Source organism: Charadrius vociferus, unplaced genomic scaffold (assembly GCF_000708025.1).
Source record: "Charadrius vociferus isolate BGI_N301 unplaced genomic scaffold, ASM70802v2 scaffold56, whole genome shotgun sequence".
NCBI classification, from domain to species: Eukaryota; Metazoa; Chordata; class Aves; order Charadriiformes; family Charadriidae; genus Charadrius; species Charadrius vociferus.
Window position 1 is genome coordinate 1733913 of NW_009649057.1, and position 19745 is coordinate 1753657.

The window sequence follows — 19745 nt, forward strand, 5'->3', positions numbered from 1 at the left end:
TGGGAAATTAGTGGATTCTTACTGAGAATGTAGCATAGGAGTCTGGATTTATTCTAATAATAATAATATACTTTCTGTGAGCAAGACTGCAGGTAAACAATTTTCTTTTCTTTGCACAAGTAAAGAAGCAGCTTGTAGTGATCCAGCTGAGTGTGCAGAAAGCTAACTCAACGGGTGTGTATCTGACATCTTCATCCTCTATTTGTTGGCTCGATACAGTCCTCTTTGTTCAGAAATGGAACAGAATTTGCAGAAACCTCTCCCCCAGAGAAAGCCAGTTTTATCCAGAACACAGAGAGGACTGTTAGGACAATACTCTAAAACATATGCGTGGAGCTCGGGCTTGTCTGCTTCCCCTTCCCTCCCTTCCCCTGCTCCGAAATAGCTGCCTGCCAGGTTGTTCTGCGTCGCTGAGTTGTAACCTTAGGAAGCGAGGATGCTTGGGCTGGGGGGGAAGGCTTTTTCAACTGTGCTAAAAGTGATGAACCACTCTTTCGATATGTCACTCATGGTAGGTAAATAGCGAAACAGAATTTGCCTCCTTTAATAATAGCTGGTTTTAAGTATTGTGAATAGTTTTCAGATTCACATTAGGCTTTGGCGATGGGCAGTCGCGTTCTGCAAATTTCTACTTCTTTCATGTTTTCTTCAGGATACAGGTATACACATAGTTGTAGGCAGGTAAACTTAAAAATTACATTGTAAGCTTAGTATGTTCTTGTTTTAATTTAGGAAAATAAAGAAGCTGAATATGAAAAGCTGATCCTTGCTTTAAGAAAGGAACAAAATATTTATTCTACACTAGTGAAGACCTTCAAAGAGTCAGATAGGTAAGTGCATTTCCTGTTTTGGTGGATAATCTAAACTGAAAGGGCGAAAGTCAGCAGTTGTGAAAAAAGGTGCAACTTACAACTTAACCAGAATGGTGATGACTTTGTACCAGCCAATTGTGCATAAGGCATGGGGGATAGAATTAGGGGATCTTTAAGGTCCCTTCCAACCCAAACCATTCTATGATTCTGTGATTCTATAAACTAGCTGTAAGACAACTATTTTTGTAACTAGGGTCATATTAACTAAGTTACTTAAATGTTTCTGAAAATATTTCTGTTTGGATTGGAATTTCTTATGAGCTAGATTTTCCAAGTGAGCAGCTAGGTTTTCAGAGGAGGTACATGTCATGTTCTAGAATACAGGGAAGAATCAAATCACAGAGAACTTTTGGGTGCTGGATGATTTGCCGTGGTTTACTCCTAAAATACAGATAATGCTTATCTTAAAAGTGGGACTGTGAGAATTTTGATGAGAATATAACCCAGTAAGATTTCTGAGAAGGTTAAACAAAACAGAATAATTGAAGTTTGCATAGTACGCTTTCAATGTAAAGCGTTCAGAAGTAAGGCAGGAGCAAGTGTTTTTTAGCCTTTTAAAATCAAAGAACACAACATTTTAGAAAGAAGTCTATGGCCTATTTTGTATGCTGATATTGCTTGGCAGTTGAGGTGGAGGCATTATGATAAAATAATTAAAAAAAAATCTTAGCCAAAAAAATTTCTTTAAACGTTTTATAAAAAATTTACTTTGCTGTTATAATTACAATTATCTTAGGTACTGGCGGCATTTGAGAGCCAGCTCCTGACTCTTCCTGCCTGAAGGCAATGGCTCATACCTGCCGACTTTGTGGGAATGTGTTTGTATTTGGCAGTTGGTTTATAGACCACTCTAGTTTGGAAGCCATAAAGTGAGTAGCACTAAAGTAGATGAGATCTGGTATTTGAATTGAGCACACTTGTAGTAATGCCATCTTGTGCGGGGCCACAGCTCAGAAGCTCTTTTCGATACTACGATCTTTTCCATTAGACATAGTGATAGAAGTCAGAATATGGAGGTTATTTCTGATCGCTGGGAAAAGAGCAGTGGCTTTTGAGACTTTTCTGTTGAACAATCAGCAATGAAGGAAGAAGCCAGTTTGTTTTAATATTTCCTATGAAGGGTGTGACCTGCTATTGAAACATGTGCTGTGGGTAAGGCAACACTATGTAGCAATGACAGCAAAGTAATATAGCTCTGATACTAGTTTTTCTTAGAATATCTTTCAAATGAGGAAAATTATAACTGTAGTTATAATCATTACGGTAATAGGAGTTTTCCAATTAAATTCTGTAGGATCAGGAGCAGGATCATTAGTTCTGTTTTCTTGATAAGGAGTTATAGCATCCACAGAGCAGTGCATGTTATGCAGCGATTTGCAGAGGATGCGCAGTGATTCAGCGGTAGAGCTGGAAGTTGGAGGCAGATCTTCTCATTTCTCCTCCTCGTAGTTTTGTGGGCTGAGATGTGCTGTAAATACCATCAAGGAAGACTTGAACCCCCAAAGTTCTGGGGAGCTGATAAACAAGCCCTGCTGATAAATTCAGCTTCCTCATTTGTGTAACTGCCATCAGCAGTGACATGGATTTTAGGCAAACATCTGTTTTCTTGCTGACATGCCTTCTTTCAGGCGTTATTTATTTTAAGTAACCTGGATGGTTATTTTTCAAAATAATCTACCGGATGTCAGGACCAAGACATTTCTTGTCTCTCCAAGCAGGGAATCAATGCTGCTTCTTATAAAACATTTAACTCATGAAAAGGAGAAAATGTGCTTACTTAGCTTCTAGTAATGTGTTGGTTTGTTTTTATTCTTAATTTTTTGCTGAGCATTTAAGAGCTCTCTCTTCAAAGATGCTCTTGAGTGAGGGAGAATTGGTTAAAGGAATAGTTTCTTGTGCAGGAAACACTGACAACAGCACACTTGTCAGAAGACAGACTGAGTGTCTTTTCGTACACGCTGTCGTATAATTAATGCATTTCTACAATATGCTGTTATTCTCATGCAAGTGCTGTGTGTTCCTGTATAGTCTCCTGTAAGATAAATATAAATTTTTTTTTAAAGACTGCTGAATTCTCTGGCATTTGGTGCAGTGGACCGGAAATTTTACAGCAGCTTAATTTATCTTAAAACACTGAGGTTCTGAGTGAAGTAAATGTGAAAATAAATAATATGATGAGTTTAGTAACACCTTTTTATTTATTTGTTATTAAATTCAATTTGTTTCATTGTGTTACCATTTCAGTTTTTAGTGTACTTAAGTCTTTTTATGGACTGATCGGAACTGTCTTGTCCATAGTGTTGAAGGGTATGGGGCAGATGTGGCAAGGGACAGCTAGAGGTGCTGGCACCGTGATGCACAAGGGACAGTTTCTGATGGCTAAAGTCAGAGTCTCAGTGGCCACCTTGGAAGAAAGCTGCTTAAAGAATTAGTTCACGTTGACAATCATTTGTAAGTTTTGCCGTTTGCACCCCATTGAGATAATTGAGACAATTTAGACGTTAAAAGGTCTTTTTACAGACTGTCGGATAAATGAAGAAATAAAACAGTTATTTGTGTCTGGGTCATATTTTCAATGAAACACGATGTTGGTTTTTTTTCCTTAAGTGGAGCATTAGAATATATAGTATAGTTTTGTAGCAAGGGAACAAAGTTTCCATGGTCACCGTATAATAGAATACACGGAGCTATCAGTATTATGTGATAGTGATATTTTTCTGGCATACTTTTCAGAAGTTAGTAATTCTCATTTTCCTTAAAAAGAATTACACAGAAGTTGGCTGGTAGAATATATCTGTCATGTTTCAGCTGACTTAGAAGCAGCACAGCTCAAAACAGCAAGAAAAGGCCGTACATGTAAATGTTTAGTCTCATCTATGTGGAATTTGTTTGTTCTTATGCAGCAAAATGATGTAACTGTGTGATGAAAACCAGCAATGGCTAATGTGAAATGGGCTCTTTGTGGGAGCCCGGATGTATGAGAGATGCTGAGGTGCACAACAAAATGTTTTGAATTGAATCTTGATGATTATTTTTTCCTTTTTTTTTAGTATAAATAGCTTGCAAACAGAACTAAACAACATTTTCATGTTGCGAAAACAACTAGAAGAAGACGTTTTAGCTAATCGTAATCTACAGAAGGTCTTAGAAGATCAAATTAAGGGTATTAAAAACCGACAAGGTCTGTATACACGTGCAGCCCATCCCTTTTCTTTATATTCTTGCCCAAAACAAAACTGGTTTTATTACAGTCAGTTTGCTGTGATGGAGAAGAAATGGTTTAGAGTAGAAAAAGGTGTGAAAAGACTTCTTTTCAGCTTTCTATACTGAGAATTATTTGGGGGATTTGTAACAGAATGTCTTTGAGCAATCAGGGCATATACAGAGGGACAGCTTTTCTCTTTCCATGCAGCAAATGTTAGTAATTCTATGGCAATTCTACTGCAGTGATCATTTCAAGCTGCCTACAATTTTGTAGCCATAGAATTTAGTGTTTTCTGCACAAGTCAGAGATTCCTGGCTTTGAATAAATCTGTGGCCATGGGACCACTTGCTGACCGTGGAATGTAATTATTTCACAATATTTTGGTAAAGAGGTTGTGTCTCAGGAAACGGCTAGGCTCTTCCTAACAGAAGAAGTATTTCCAGTAAGAGAAAAAATAGCCAGAGGTTTTGTTATTTTGTAATTCAGAAATAGTAGAGCTTTTAAATATAACTTGTCTTTTGGCTTTTTTATTGTACTTCTTTGGAGGTGTTTTTAGTATATACTTAGATATTCATCTACGTGGACATTGTTAAATATAGTTTACCACATATGTACAGATGTATCTGTTTTATTCCATAAGGGATATATAAATAACAATAAAGCCTGTTCACTTACCCCTTTCAGCTTAGATTTTCAATTTTAGCATCACTCCCTTGACAGCTATGATAAGTGACAAAAGTTAAGCTGCTGCCGTTTCAAAGTTTCCAACCTCAAAAGCACAGGCATGATGAACAAGGAGGGTGGGCCACAGGGTCTTGTGGATACTCCTGGGTTCTGAAGAGCAGCGGTGTTGCGGGCAAGGCTGCCAGGAATGAAGGCTCTGAGCGTCAGTAATCCTTCGTGAAGCTTTGCGTCCTTGCAGCAGCCGTGGGATCAGTGGCAGAGCTGGGAGTAGAATTTGGGTGTCGTCTTTATCCTAATTTACACATGCTTTCTCACTATCTAATGAGATATATTTATAGAATTAACTGTCATCTATATTGTAAATGAACAGGTGTTTATTGAAACATAAAAAATCATTCCTGCAGTTACAGAGGAAACGAATAAGTAGCTATTTTCAATTCAATTAATGCAATCTTTTGACCCAAAAGCAAAATAAATTCAGTAACTTTGTCTAACCCGGCTTTTTGCCTTGAGACATTGAGTTCATGTTCATAAAAGTATAGTCAAAATGGAATAACTATTCATGCCTTACTTATCCTTCCTAAAAATTATTTCTAATTGTAATGCTAAATATGCAAATTATAATTCAGAATTACAATTGCCACTCATGCTGATAACCACAGAAAATACAGTCACCAAAAATGCAGCATGTCTAGGTGTCAGAAGCACAAAGAAATGTGAAGACAAAATTTGTTCAATTAAACAGAAAGCTTATTTTGGGGAATGAAACATTTTAACTGGCCTCCCACAGACCTGCTAGTAGGTTCTTATTCAAAAAGTCCTGTCTTTGCACTTTCTGCTGTGTTTTCCTGCAAATAGAGTTTCTGAAATAATTCCTGTCCGTGGTTATTTTGACAGATGAAACACTGTCTTTCTGTGGAGATCAAACATCTTATATGAGTATCTGTTTAGGAGAGCAAGATCATTTAAGCCTACAAATAAACCATCTGTCTCTTGAAGAACTTAAGAAAAAGGTATCGATCTGTTTTATTATTTACTGTTTCTAATGGCTTAATTCTGCTTCTGTTATACTTTGTGCATCTCACAAAAAGAAGCATTTTCATTATTTAGGTACAATTGGGTAGTTCTGAAAGGATTTGAAGTTCTCATCTCTGCGGTTTGTGATCCACCTTTTATGAACTGTTTAGTCTTTGTTACACCATGTGAGCTTCAGAGTCAGCTGAAAGATAGGTGGCTTGCTGCAAGGGTTTTATGATAGACTCCTGGATTCAAGTTTCAGACTCAATACCATATTTTAGTCACCATGAAGTATACCAGCTCCAAAGAAAAGTTTTTGCATTAAGTATCCTGCAATGTGTATGTACCTTTATTAATCGTAAGGATGGCAGCGATGTCTATAATTTATACTTCTGCATAGCATACTCCATCCCAGGATTTGCAAATCTTTTGGTAAATATGTCATGTTATAAAATAACCCTGATAAGTTGATGTCTCCATTCTACATAAGGAGAACTGACATTCACAGAGATTAAATGTGCAGCCCATTGTCATACAATAAATCATTATCAGGGTTCAGAAACTTGTTCTTCTGACACCTCATCCTGTGCAGTGACCTCTGATCCACACACCAGTTTATGATAAGGAATTATTTCTAATATGGTCGTTTGGGAGTGAACGTAAGTGAAGTTTTATATTTCTTGTGGCCAGCTGAATTGTAGGCAGGTGTTCAAAATCTGGAGGTGGGTAATCTGAAGGAAAGAAGTTTGCCTTACACTGAACAGGTGTCAATAAAAAAAGCTGCAGATTGTGTCCCAGTCCCATTCTGGGGTTGTACCACTTTTATCTCTGAACATATTCCCTTCAGCAGGTTCAGGGACACTCATTAGCAAAAGACATTTATAAACCATTTCTTACTTGTAAGAAAAAACTTTCAGGCTTTGTATGCCTGAAAGTTGATCTGTTTTATCCAATATGTTACTTGGTCTAATAAAAAGATTTCACTTTTTCTGCAAACATTGCCTTCTTGATACACTACATGAGTCTGTGACAGTCATATCTGTTCAAGAGTTTTGAACGTGATTGTCCACTCATATTTTGTATCTGTGAAACTACTAGGAATGACTGTGGCTTATAAAGGGTGTTTGAGACAGTAGCATTCAGGAAAAAAAAAAACTGTTTTTCTATTTCTCTGTAATGCTGGTTTCCCTTGCACTAAAATCTTTCTTCTCAAATCAGCCTGTTGGTTTGAGGTGCCCTCAGGTTTCTTCTTGCTACTGAGTTGTGAAACTTGATACCTCAACTTAATAACATGGCTGGAAACTACAGTCTTACAAGTTAAGATTTCTTGAACGCTAACTCACAAACACATAATCATGTTTTCATACACGTACCTCATGAAAATGTGGAAGCCTGAGCTTTCCAACTGGGCCGTTTAGATTTAGCTGGAGATATATCTGTATATCATCATTTGTTTTCATACTAGTAAGGATGTTAGCAGTTTTGCTTGTTCTTCCTTTGGTTATTTAGGTTGCTGATCTTCTCTTGATGGTTAAGGATCTGCAGTCAATTAATCAAGAACTCAAGAAAAAACAGCTTGGACTTTGTACAACAGGTTCTCAAGGGAAAGAAGCACTAAAAATACTAAACCACAGCGAGGTAGGTTTTCTGTGTTAAAGTAGTGTATCTGACTCTTGCGTCTAATCTACCTTGTGGAATCACTTACATCAGTGCAAAATGAGTGTAAAACCCTCAGGGCTTAGGTTGCTAATTCTTTATAATAACTTTTAAAATTAATGATGTAAACACCTTTAAGATGTTAGCACAACAGAGAATCAGCTCAATGCAAGTGTTCAGTGATGTGTCAAGTTGATTTTAAGGAAACAACTTACACATTAAAATATTAATTGGGTCTGTCTATTTGTCTTGGAAATTGCAAGGGGAGGAAATAGTTAATTTTACAAAGAAAGCAGTATCTTCTATAACATTTTAGCTATTACTGAATGTCTGCTTGTTTGCTGTTCAAGAGTCATTCTCATGCTGTGTCTAATTCCGTAAAACTTTAGTTTGTATCGCCTCTGCATTTGCAAAACAGCTAGGGTTCACTGTATCCCAACCAGAAAGAATAGCACTTTGGGTCACTTAAGTGCATAGTTGTTCCCTCATGTAAAACATAGAAGCATACGAAGAAGTGGCCAGTGTTGTGGTAGATTGCCGAGAGCTGCAAGGAAGAAATCACTGCTGGATGTTTCATTCTTTTGCGCAAAGGCAAGGCTGCTTTTAGCTGTGGGGAAGAAGAGGTCTTGGCAAAATACTTCCACTGAGAAGCATTATGGGTGCTGGGTCCCTATGTGTCTTCCTCTGTGTGAATGATGAAGGATGTTCAGGAGACTTTGGTAGATTCTAGTGAACCTTCTAGCGTGTTATGAAGTATTACTTGAAATGTGGCTGGTAGTACTTTTCTTCATATTCTGTATTGGGTTTTGCTTTCAGTTACATTGTTCTTTTGAACCACATGTTGAAGAGGAAGGTGAAAAAATAGAAGGAGTAATGGTGGTGCTAGCATTTTGTGTCTTGAGTTTGTGAATTAAACTCAAAAGAACAAAAAATTAGGAATAGTTTTAATCAGTTGTGTGTAGGGATTGCCTAATTCTGGAGCTGGGACTGTGGTATTTACAATTTTACTGCAGGATAGTTTATTTTGCAGGACTCTGGAAAAAGGGTCATGTCTTTTACCGTATGTGCTGCAGGTGCACTGGGGCAATCATCAAAAGTCATGAAATATTCTTGCTTTTTCAGTTTTAAGGCATACTCATGTTACCTTTAATTGAAATACATTTTAAATTATAGATCAACCTTTAGGGGCGCCATGGCTTTTATTAAAATAATGAATTCGCATGTTACTGTATTAGGTTTGCATGAAAAGCTTGTGGGCAATCTGTTTCAGAGCGCATGCACCTTAACAGCTTAATATTTCTAGCAATTTGTGCCATCATCCTGCAGAGGGTGCTGCACCCCCACTGATGCTGTAGTTAATACCAAAGGAATTCATGTCCTGTGCTAAGATTATCATGACAAGATACTGTGCGCTCCTGCATTTGTCTCGGCATGAAAAGAACATATAGGGCTTAGCATATACTTAAGAAGCTGTCTGTGTGAAATTAGGCATAGAATGGCAAAGAGTGAAGCTTGTAAAATATAAATAAACCTCAAAATTCTGGTAAAGGAAATAGGAACGTAAAATACAGTATTTTAACCTGTGCCAGAGTAAAAATAGCACTATGGAGCTCAAAAGTGAAAGGATCTGTAATTAAAAGTTTTTAATTTAAAAGGTACCATTTTATCAGTCTTGACAATAAATGGCAACCCGGATTTTGGGTTATGGATTGTGACAACCGTGTGTTTTGCATATTCATAACCATTGTCAAAACCCCTAAGTTCTATTTTTTTGTGTGTATTTTGGGCTAGAATTTGTTGGCAGGTAGTGCTGAGGTGACACTAACATATGTGCTATAAGAGGAATTTGGACAGTCGCAGGAAGATGTATCCTTCTCAGGTTCTTAAAATGAACCCATCTTTCTTTCCTTCACAAAGCCAGAGCACAAATGAGATGAATCTGGATGTTGGTGCCTCTGCAGGGCATCTCCCAAAGGTCTGACAGCCCCTAGTACTCTATTTCTTGGCTTCATGTTCGGAAGGGAGGGAGAAGGAGGAGAGAAAAAGGTTGTTTTTGTACTGTCCTCTGAACATCTGCTTTCTCTGAGAGAAGCAGCCTCGGTGATTTCAGCCTTGAGGGCTCCAGGGATCTTTGCAAACCAAGCATATCAGTGGTTCATTTAGGAAAACATTCTCAAGGTTTTCAGTCTCTAAGGAAATAATTTAAACAGGCAGCTTATTCTTGGTAGACTTCTCTTCTGGCCTTAAGACACTTATTTTCTTTTAATATTTTGTTGAACATTAGGTTGTATTCCTCAGAGAACAGAAGGTTTCTTTTCAGCCTCTCAGACAGAGGACCATAGGACCAGGCTCAAACTGCAGTCATTTCTTGTAATAGTGTGCCGTAACCTGTTGGTTTTATGTAGTAGTTGCGTTCTAAGAATCATCGCTTATTAAACCAAATACTGGCCTGGGAAAAGCAGGTACTAAAAAATGTTGAGTCATAAAAGGGGGTTGCATTGGGTGGATAAGTTATATATGCATATAAGTTTATTTTTAATACAAAAATTCAGGGTTTGTCCTGAATCTACACATGTGAGATTAAATCTTAACAGTTTTTTTATAATCATTGGACTTTTGGCATCCTGTGATTAAAACAAAAAGATCTTGTTATAATGCACGCCCTTGCTATATACCGCAATCCTATCTGTGTCCTGCGGTTTTCAGATTGCCTTTACTTTGCATTGTCCTGGAAAACCAAGTCTGAGTAAAAATACCAAAATAATTCAAACATGACTTGGAAGTTATTTTTCAATATAGATTTCTAATAGTAAAAGGCAAATATATTAATATGCTGCACCACCGGTTTCTGCCTTTTAAAATTCATACTTAAAACCATTAGGGTTGCTTATACTGCTAGGGATTGGAAGATAAAAAGGCTTTTCTCATTTATTTCACATGTATATATATATGGGCATACATTCTGTGCATACTTAATTAAAAAAAATCAAAGCCCACACATACATTCAATTCCCAGTGTTCTTAGAAAGCAAAAATAACGCTCCCTGCAGAACCCTGTTTGTCTGCAACTGGATTGACAAGCTGTGAGCCAAGACTTTCCGGCATGTGGTACCGGGGAAGCAGGTTTCTCTTTTCATGTCAGAAGTTTCAGCACCGCACTGTATATCCATCGAAGCTATAAATATCACTTCCACGACCCCTAGACACTAGTTTCTTTCCTTCGGTCTGTCATCTGAGTCTCTGTTCCTATAATCTCAATTTTCTGTAACTATGCTCAAGATTCTACTTTTCTTGTCTTAAGGTAATTTTTCTTTAGCCCGAGTCACACCAAAATATGACTGTTACACGCAGCAGTGATATATTATTGTCACGAGTGCTTTAAGACTAAAATTTTGATCTAATGCAAGTTTCATTCCTCTGTGCTGTATCCTACCTATGCTTTAGGCATATTAGGCGTAGCATCGTTGATATTTACCATCACTCTCCATAGTTCCTACTATTTAATGAGAATCTAGCAGCAAAGATCTTAAATATCTATTTTTTTTCTATTAGACTGGGAAACGTTGCTATAAAACAAGATGATATAAATGTCCAATCTGATCTTATCACAGGGGAGCGGTGGAACGTGGTAACTGCAGGTCACTCACGGTGGATCCCAAAGTGGGATGAAAGACTGTCCTTTTACTCGGGTTGTTTTGTGGCAGGCTGTGCCAGAACGCGGCTGCTGAATATAATAATTCTTTGTAAAGACAAGTTTTTCTTATGATCAGTATTAAACTGACATAGGCGAGGCTAAATTCTGTCCTCTGTCGCCAGAGGAAACTGAGTGGTGGAGGTGAGTTGTAAGTGAGATGAAAATACTCTCTGTGAGCTGCGTGTAAATGAAGCTCGTTCAGTAGTGATCTTCACTGCTGCTGGGAGAGGAGCGACGTGTGGGTCTCATCCCTTGCCTGCAGATCTGTTGCTGAGGTGTAACATCCGGCAAACCAAAGGGATTGTGGTCTTGCTGTCAGTTATGGCGATGTCAGGAACTTGGGGTCTGCTACTCAAAAAGCTGCGTCTTCCTCCTCCTCTTTGCTCAGCAAATATTAGTGATGGGAGATGGATTGGTTTCTGTGGCAAATAGGGAGAAAAAGATGATTTGGCACCATTTGCTACAAATCGGCAACTTTAGGCAAGACAAAGCCGATTGTAACCTTCAGTGTTACAGTAAATCTTTTTAGTGTATAGCAAGCTGCTTGTGCTTTGTTTTTAAAGCATCTATTTCTTGGCTGCTGGAGAAGAGCCTAAATTGTGTAGCAAATGAAAATAAATTCTGGAAATTGGTAAATAAAATAGGCACAATGAGAACATGACTGAAGATAGGGATCCTTTGCCAGAAGAGGTTAAGTGCTTTTTATAGTTTTTGTAAACTCTGAGGAGAAAGGGTTAAAAAAAATAAAGGAATGCGTAAGATACAGTTTCACTGTATTTAGTATGAGTCATTCCTGGGAATTATATTAATTTTCTTTGATCTTGTTGAAGAAATCTAATTTGGTGTTTGTTACTTTGTATTACAGGCTTTTTTTATTTTTCTTTTAAGACATGTCACTGACTTATTTATGCATGTTTCATATCACAGTATTTTTTTTGGTGCTACATTTTCACATCATTCCATACTTTGTGTAGTGTCTTGAAACAACAGAGGAGCCTGTGATGCAGACTGAAGATGGTGACAATGACAGAAAGATGCAGAATAGTCAATTTTCTGAGAGGGTCAGTCAGGTAGGACTCTGCTCTGGGTACATTATGTTGCAGTACTCTTATCTCTGCATGTCTTTAAAAATTCTGATTTTCTTAGAACACAAAGTCTCTTGCAAACAAAGCATACTTTTCTTGGTATCTGATTTTGCTTTCAACTAATTGTTTTCCTAAAGAGTTTCTGAAAGCTTTTTCCTAGATTTTTCTGCTGATAGGGTTTTGCAGCTTTCATTCTGGTCCTTTTCTCTTGTTTGAGTACTCATAATCTTCCTTAATGGGGATGGCAAAAAGTCATGTGTTTCTTCACATGCTCACACACTGATCTTCAGCATCCATTGCAGTCAGGCCTATGGTACAAATTATCATAGAATCATAGAATGGTTTAGGTGGGAAGGGATCTTGAAGACCACCTAGTCCCAACTCCCTGCCATGGGAGCAACCCACCTCCCCCCAGCCCAGGTTGCTCCAAGCCCCGTCCAACCTGGCCTTGAACACCTCCAGGGATGGGGCAGCCACAGCTTCTCGGGGCAACCTGCCCCAGGGGCTCACCACCCTCACAGTGAAAAATGTCTTCCTAATATCTCATCTAAATCTACCTTCTTCCAGTTTGAAGCCATTCCCCCTCATCCTATCACTACATACCCTTGTAAAAAACTCCCTCTACAAGCTTTCTTGTAGGCGCCCCTCAGGTACTGGAAGGCCGCTATAAGGTTTCCCCGGAGCCTTCTCTTCTGCAGATTGAACCCCCCCAACTCTCTCAGCCTGCCTTTATAGGAGAGGTGCTCCAGCCCTCTGATCATCTTCGTGGTCTCCTCTGGTCCCGCTCCAACAGGTCCATGTCCTTACGCTGAGGATTCCAAAACTGGATGCAGTACTCCACTTCTGGTTTAAACATTGTAACATGCTAAAATATGGCACAAACCAGGCATTTTGGTTAGTAATGTTGAAGAATAATGGTGTTCTGTTCTTTTGGAAATTTGTAATTTCTGTGTTTCTCTGCTTACTAGGTATGCCTTCAAGTATCTTTGGATTTTCCTTCTGAGGTGGATAAACAGGTAAGTGATATATTGTGAAGGTTCTCTTGACTCTTAAACATCTTAGTCTCTTGCTGTTGACGTCTACTGATGGAAATTGTATCCAAATCCAGTACAAATTCTAAGGTAATTGATGCAGGAGACTTTTGTTGATTTTAAATGGGGGTTGAATTACTGGAGAGAACCCACGTAGAAATTTCCTAGGACACATCTGCAGTGTTTCGTAGGAAAAGTTGGCAGTTTTTAAATACTTCGAGTGGCATCCTGCCCTGGCCATCAGTGCTGGCATCTGGAGAACCCAGGACAGAATTTGGAACTGTACGGACAGATGATTCAAAGTGAACTAACAAAAAGTTAGCTGCAATCTGCAGTCAACATTCCAGAAGTTTCATGCCTCTTCATAGATAAAGTCCTTCAGGGATATCTACTTACTACTTACTAAACAACTGATCGCTATGAATTAATCATATGAAATGGATGTTAATTAGTTTTTCTATTAATAAATAGTAAGTGAAATGTCTGTGGATGCTTCTTAATGTAGATAAAGAGCATCAGGAATTACAAAACCTGATTACAAAAAGATTACAGCCCTGAATTTAATAGAACATTAGATACCTCTGTAATAATAAAATGTTGGCAATTTTTTAACAGATAACTCCACCAGGCTATTCAGAGAGTTTCTGCAAAGATAGACATTATAGGAGTCCAAATAAGCCTCAGTTTGAACATGATGCAACTGGCAAACACTTTGGCAGAATAGGAATGAGTGAACATGAAACAGAAGAGAACTTACTCACATCTCTTTTAAGAGAAAATAGAACATCTGTACTGGAATCTACGTAAGTATGAGGGATATGCACTGCTTTTGACAGTATTTCTATCTGAGAAGAGAATAAAGTAATTTTGCTAAAGTGAATTTAGATAATGGCACTGTCTAATTTACCTGAGAGATTGGCAAGGCGCCTTCAGAGCCATTTTAGTCTATCATGCAATTAAGTAATTAGGAAACATACTATCAGTAGAAATCCTTATGAAAAACCCATTACAAAAAAAAAAAACCTCACCTCTCCAAAGTTACTAATATATGGAGCTTTACTGTAGGGACTGATTGTTTGCAGGATGGGGTCTGGCAGTGTTAAAGGCCTTAGATGATAATAGGGGGTACTTTTTTTTTTTTAAGAAAAAAAACCCACTTCTGAGAGGACAGGCCAGTGAAAGGGTGGGGTGGTGGAGGGGGCGACACTGCAATGATGTAAAAATTATATGTGTAAGGAACTGAGGATGGAGGAATTGAAGTTACAATGACTATTTTACAGCACTAATTTTGAGTAGACATTACACTTTTTGGCCTGTGCTGTTTCATCTGAACTATTTGGACAGAGGTTTACTCTCTGTCAGCAGTTTAGGTAGTCTGGGCCCATGTGCTGGGCCCAACCAGTTAGTTAACTAGCTGGTTATTCCAGTGTAGCCACGTGTAGGCCCCTGCTGAGAGGAACCGTGCTGTAAGTACATAGATCACTTTTCATGCTGGAGAAAATAGGGCTTATACAGATTTAGTTCCACAAGTAGTCTAACAAATGTTTTTCAAGTGTACGTGTGTTACACTGTGGTTTGATCAGTTCCCATCTGAAGTGGTCATTTCCATAAGAACTGGACAACACCAAGAAAGAAAAGGGTGTATAGAAAAACCACCCCCTGACTTGTTTTGTTACTCCGAATTTCATGCTGACACCACTTAATCTCCTGGCTGAAAACTGAATTAGAGCTTTGCTGGAGATCATTCTCCTTTTCCTTTCCTAGTTCTCTCCACACCGTAGTGACTCTGTACAGTATTACAGGACTTCTTTCAGTGCCTGTCAGTGTTGTTTCTTCAGCCGTGGTGGTTTCTGGAGAGCAATGGCGATGACCTTCCACATACGTGGTGCTGTGCAGTGCTGGCAGCAGAATATCCAGTGGAATTACACAAGTCAAGTCCTGTTTTCTGTGTTCAGCATGTGCTGCACTTGACTTTACTCAAGCAATTCTATATTTTTCCATTATTATTTAAAACTCTTCAACAGGCATAAATGGTCTTAGTTGTTGAAGCAGTAGTTAGTGGTAAATGAGGAGATACGACTCTCTCAGAAGATGAATAGATAACACTGTTTTATTTGTTAACTTTACTTAAAAGTCTGCTAATGAGTGATTCCAGCACCATCATCTTTACCACTCTAGTGTGTAATCTTTTCTATGTTCAAGTATAAATGACCAGATTGACTGCGGCTGAGTCTGTGCTTTGCATAACTTAATTCTCACTAATGACATTAGATTCCAGAGAAAGACATAAAAGCCTAGTTAGCTTCTACCATTTCAAATGCTAGCTCTACAAATGCAGTTGTTTTAAATGTTGGTTTATGTGTTTAGTGGTACAAACAGCTCTCTGTTGGACACATGAAATCATCTGTAGAATTTGAGGGCTTGTTTATACTTTAAATGTCTCTTATTTGGCTTCAGTTTCTCTTCAAACGTTGCTTTCCAAACTGTTGTCTGTGGATCACTAGTTATCTGTGGGGCAGTTTGGTGGTCTGTAGTGAGCTGTTTTTGCGGGCTTTTGGCTGCTTTCTCAGTTTCCATCTTCCATGTTACATTAGAAATACATGAAGGGATACATTTTTAGAAAAACTCAACATCTTAGTTTCCTGTGGTTTTGGCAGAATTTTATTTTTAAGGTAGTTCAATCAGAGAGTAAACTCTTTCGAAAATCCATTCCTATTTCTTATATTATTATGCTATGTAAGCAATTGATTTAGTTACCAGAGATTTAGTATTTGTTCATGAATGGGGAAAGGGTTAGTAGAGCATATATGGTCATACATAGAGAAAAGCATCGATGAGGTAATTTATGATATAACTCAAGTTGGGAAAAGGTTTCAAAAACTCTGTTTGTTAGTAATTCATTAGTGAGTAAAATGGAATCTCCTGGGAATTTCAAATATGTCAAGACACTGCAAAAGGATTTCTTAGAAGGTATTCTTGTTTGCTTAAATAAGAATCAAAATTCATGCCTTTTCTTTCCTCCTTCCTGAGTGTAGCAGACAAGAACAAATGAAGACTGTAAATGAACTGTTAGATCATCTGAACGCAACTGAGGAAGAAGATGTGGAGAAAAAGGATGAAAAAGATCTTAGGCAAATGATTATTCAACTAAGAGCTGAACTCAAACATTTCAAGCAGGTCAATAAATTCTTAAAGCAGCAAGTAGAATTGAAATCAACTTTTGATGGAGAAGAGACGCTTTATCCGAATGCAATGCCACAGATTAATAAGGATATTGAGTTGTTGAAAGTGGAATTGAAAGATGCAGCTACACAAACAATGATTTTAGAGAGTAATGTCATGAGATTCAAACATGAAGACAAAAAAGGAGCCTCAGAAGACAAAAAAAAATATTCAAGATTAAATGCAGAAAGAGAACATCAGCAAGAAAATGTGTGTAAGAAGGGTGAACATCATGAAAGCCTTTTTTTTACAAGAAGAACAAATGAAGTAAGTTTATTTAAGATTCTCTTTTTGGTACTTGGGGAATAGATGTAGAAAAGAGAAAAATATGTTTCATTTCTAATATTAAATCTTGCTTTTGTGTAATTTTTAAAATTAGAAAAAGAGATGTAAGTCAAATATATTTTAGATAATTGTTCTTAACGTTCAGAGTTTTTCATCACATACTTCAGTGTGCTTTAGAACATTAATTAATTGAATTTCAATCCTCACTGGGAACAGATACTAGTAAATATATTATAGCTTTGGAAAAAGAGGTAGTTTATAGCGTAATGGCCTGATTCTGTACTACCTTCTGTCTCTGCATAGATGCTCATAGTGCAGAACCAGAGTGTTCTGAGCTGATAGCTTATTAAGTCTAAATGGTAAATGCGTTCTGGAAGATTGAAGACTTGCGTGATGTCTGAGAGCACGCTGGTGAAGAGCTAATGGTAGATTTCAACAGACTCTAATCTTAATTTTAGGCTTTTATTAACATCTCATCATAGTGTCTTGCTTATAGACAACTGTGACCAGTAGTACTCTATAAAACTGCGGGGGCAGGTCTTCATGTTTGTTTGGAACTTAAGTGCTCAGAATCTGTTTTGTGAGCACAGGCGTAATTGGCTTGTGCCAGAGAAGTTTTCAAGCCTTTTGTGCGCAGGCAGTCTGCGCTCCCAAACAAAGAGGTGGGAAAGCAGTGTCTACTAAAGAGTTCGTATGTATTGTTTCAGTAGCAGTTGTAGAAGTGAAGTTGAAATCTCTTTAAAGATCTTAGCTCTTGCCGAGCACACAAAGGAGAGTATTGCTTTTGATTTTGTACACTGCTAATGAAGAAAGTTGTAGCACCTTCTGCAAAGAATGGTTTCCATGACTTTAGTGATCAAGAGATTTCTGTGAGCTGGCAATTGGGAGCAACTCATTTTTATTCTGGCTTGTTCTTGTTGGATTCATTTTTCTGAAGGGAATGGGCTTGTAAACCAAGAGACGTCGATAAGACTTTGTTCTGTACAGGCATAAATATTTCAGTATAGTTTGGGATTTTATGGAAAAGATTTTGGCTTGCACAGTTGGTCCCTGGCAAACACCCTAGACAGTCTTAACAATAAGTCGTGATACCCCTGAAAAATCAAAACCTAAGTAACTCACAAAAACTATGTCTTGTTTCACCAAACAATTTACATTTAGCCAAAATCTGTCACAGTACCTTCAAGTGCATTCGTAGTCTTTTAAGCTTTCCTTGTTGGCAGTAAATCTTCTAAAAGAAATTATGTTTGGGGAGGAAAGAGGATAATAATGGAAATGTTCTTGGGCTATGGTTAATGTTCGTAATCTATTAGGTGTTTGGTCAGTGGTGTTTGGCAGGTTGGCTGCTGTGACAGCTGTTCCCACATCTTTGGGATGCCTTGGCCAGGCTGAGACAGAGAGGATGTGCTTTCTCGTCTGTGCTGGTGCCCTCCGGGGCAGCTGGCTCCAGGAACACAGGAGGAGCTGAGGGCAGGCAGAAGACAGGAGAGTGAGGATGGGTAGTAGAGGGGGAGGAGGTTTGAGATCCTGGCTGGTCTGTTCATGAAGATCTGCTTGTGATGGCTTGCCTAAGAACGCTAATGACGTCTTTGAGTCGCTGGGCTGATCTCTCAGAAATGAAGCACAATCTCTCTGAAGGCAAGTAAAGGTCTGTCTGCCCTCCACAAGGAATACCTAATGTTCTATCTGCAGTTCTCTTTTTTTTAAGTTCTTGTTTTCACTGAGTTTCAGTATACTGTTTTATGCATCATTTTCCAGATTCTTCTCTAGTTCAGTCAGCTGCAAGCTCAGTGCAGCCCCTGAGTCAGTTGCTTTAAAAGCTTTCTGGATTGGACTAATGCAGTGTATTGTTTGCTTCTGAATGGCTTTTATAAATAATTTCATGTAGCCAGCTGAACTGGACTTTGGATAATCTGGGTGACGTATACGTCTGTACAACAGCCCTGAGACAGCTGGAAATTGTTCGACGTTATTAGTGCAGTTTAGTAAAACTAGCAGGAAGTTCATCCCGCCTGGATTTATTTTTCAGCCTCTGAATGATATTGTATTCTTGTATGTTCAAAAGGAACCAAGGATGTCATTAAGAAAATGGAACTTGCTTTTTATTATTTTAAATTGTGTAAGAACTATAATTGCTAAGAAATGAATGTGGAAAGGTATTTCAGAATACATTGGGTGGTAAAAGAAATTACAGGACTTATGACATCGGTGGAGCAAATGAACAGCAAAAAAAAATAAACTAAATCTGTCTGAACATGCCATTATTGACTTTTATTATTATTACACACAATTCCATAACTCTCATCAACATATAGGATGTTTTTCTCTTTTTGGAGGTAGCACAATGTTATGCTCTGTGGTTTAAACAAGGACAGTTTTATGCAGAGTTTTCAAAAGGTGAGAGGCTAAAATATAGTAACTTAAGAACTTTAACTTCTCCCTCCAACTCCAATGACAAAATGTCCATTACATTAGGAAACGGGAATCCTGCGGAAGCAATTTATAGAGTGTATGGGTGAAGAAACTATTTTTGTTCATAAAGAATTTCTCTATGGCAGAATAAATTTCCTCTGTGGCTGATACAGAGCTATGTTGATTTGCTTAAAGGTATGAGCGAGGGCTGGTACACAGCAGGGTGGAGACAAAAGGAAGAAAGGAAAATACGTTCAGGAATTTGTGAAAAATTAGGCGGATCCTCAATTAAAAAAAAAAAAATTAAGGGAAACAGTTACTGGGCTGTCAGACATCTACGATATAAGTCAGGAGAGTGGGAAGTAGCAGTTAGAGAGGTCGGTTTGAAAACTATTTTCTTAGGGCGTACGCAGATTGAGAGTTAACTAATGCACCTACTGATTAAAAGCCGTTGCTAGTCAGTGGTGAATTTGCTTCATGAACTGGAAGCCATTCACTGTGGGGCTGTGGATGTATAAGCAGCACTTCCAGAAAATTGAACCAGTGGGATGGTGTTTTTTTCTCTCTGAATGTTTGTTTTCC

At 38.1% G+C, this 19745-nt stretch overlaps 1 protein-coding gene across 1 annotated transcript in view; it reads left to right on the plus strand.

Moving 5' to 3' along the window:
- The window catches only part of CDK5RAP2 (CDK5 regulatory subunit associated protein 2), an 82574-nt gene that overhangs the window by 30294 nt on the left and 32535 nt on the right, over positions 1 to 19745 (plus strand). The window contains exons 13-20 of the mRNA XM_009888041.1: positions 733 to 830; positions 3923 to 4053; positions 5659 to 5774; positions 7288 to 7416; positions 12103 to 12198; positions 13182 to 13229; positions 13860 to 14047; positions 16280 to 16733. Of these exons, the coding sequence (XP_009886343.1) occupies positions 733 to 830; positions 3923 to 4053; positions 5659 to 5774; positions 7288 to 7416; positions 12103 to 12198; positions 13182 to 13229; positions 13860 to 14047; positions 16280 to 16733 (1260 nt within the window). The remainder of the gene's footprint in view (positions 1 to 732; positions 831 to 3922; positions 4054 to 5658; positions 5775 to 7287; positions 7417 to 12102; positions 12199 to 13181; positions 13230 to 13859; positions 14048 to 16279; positions 16734 to 19745) is intronic.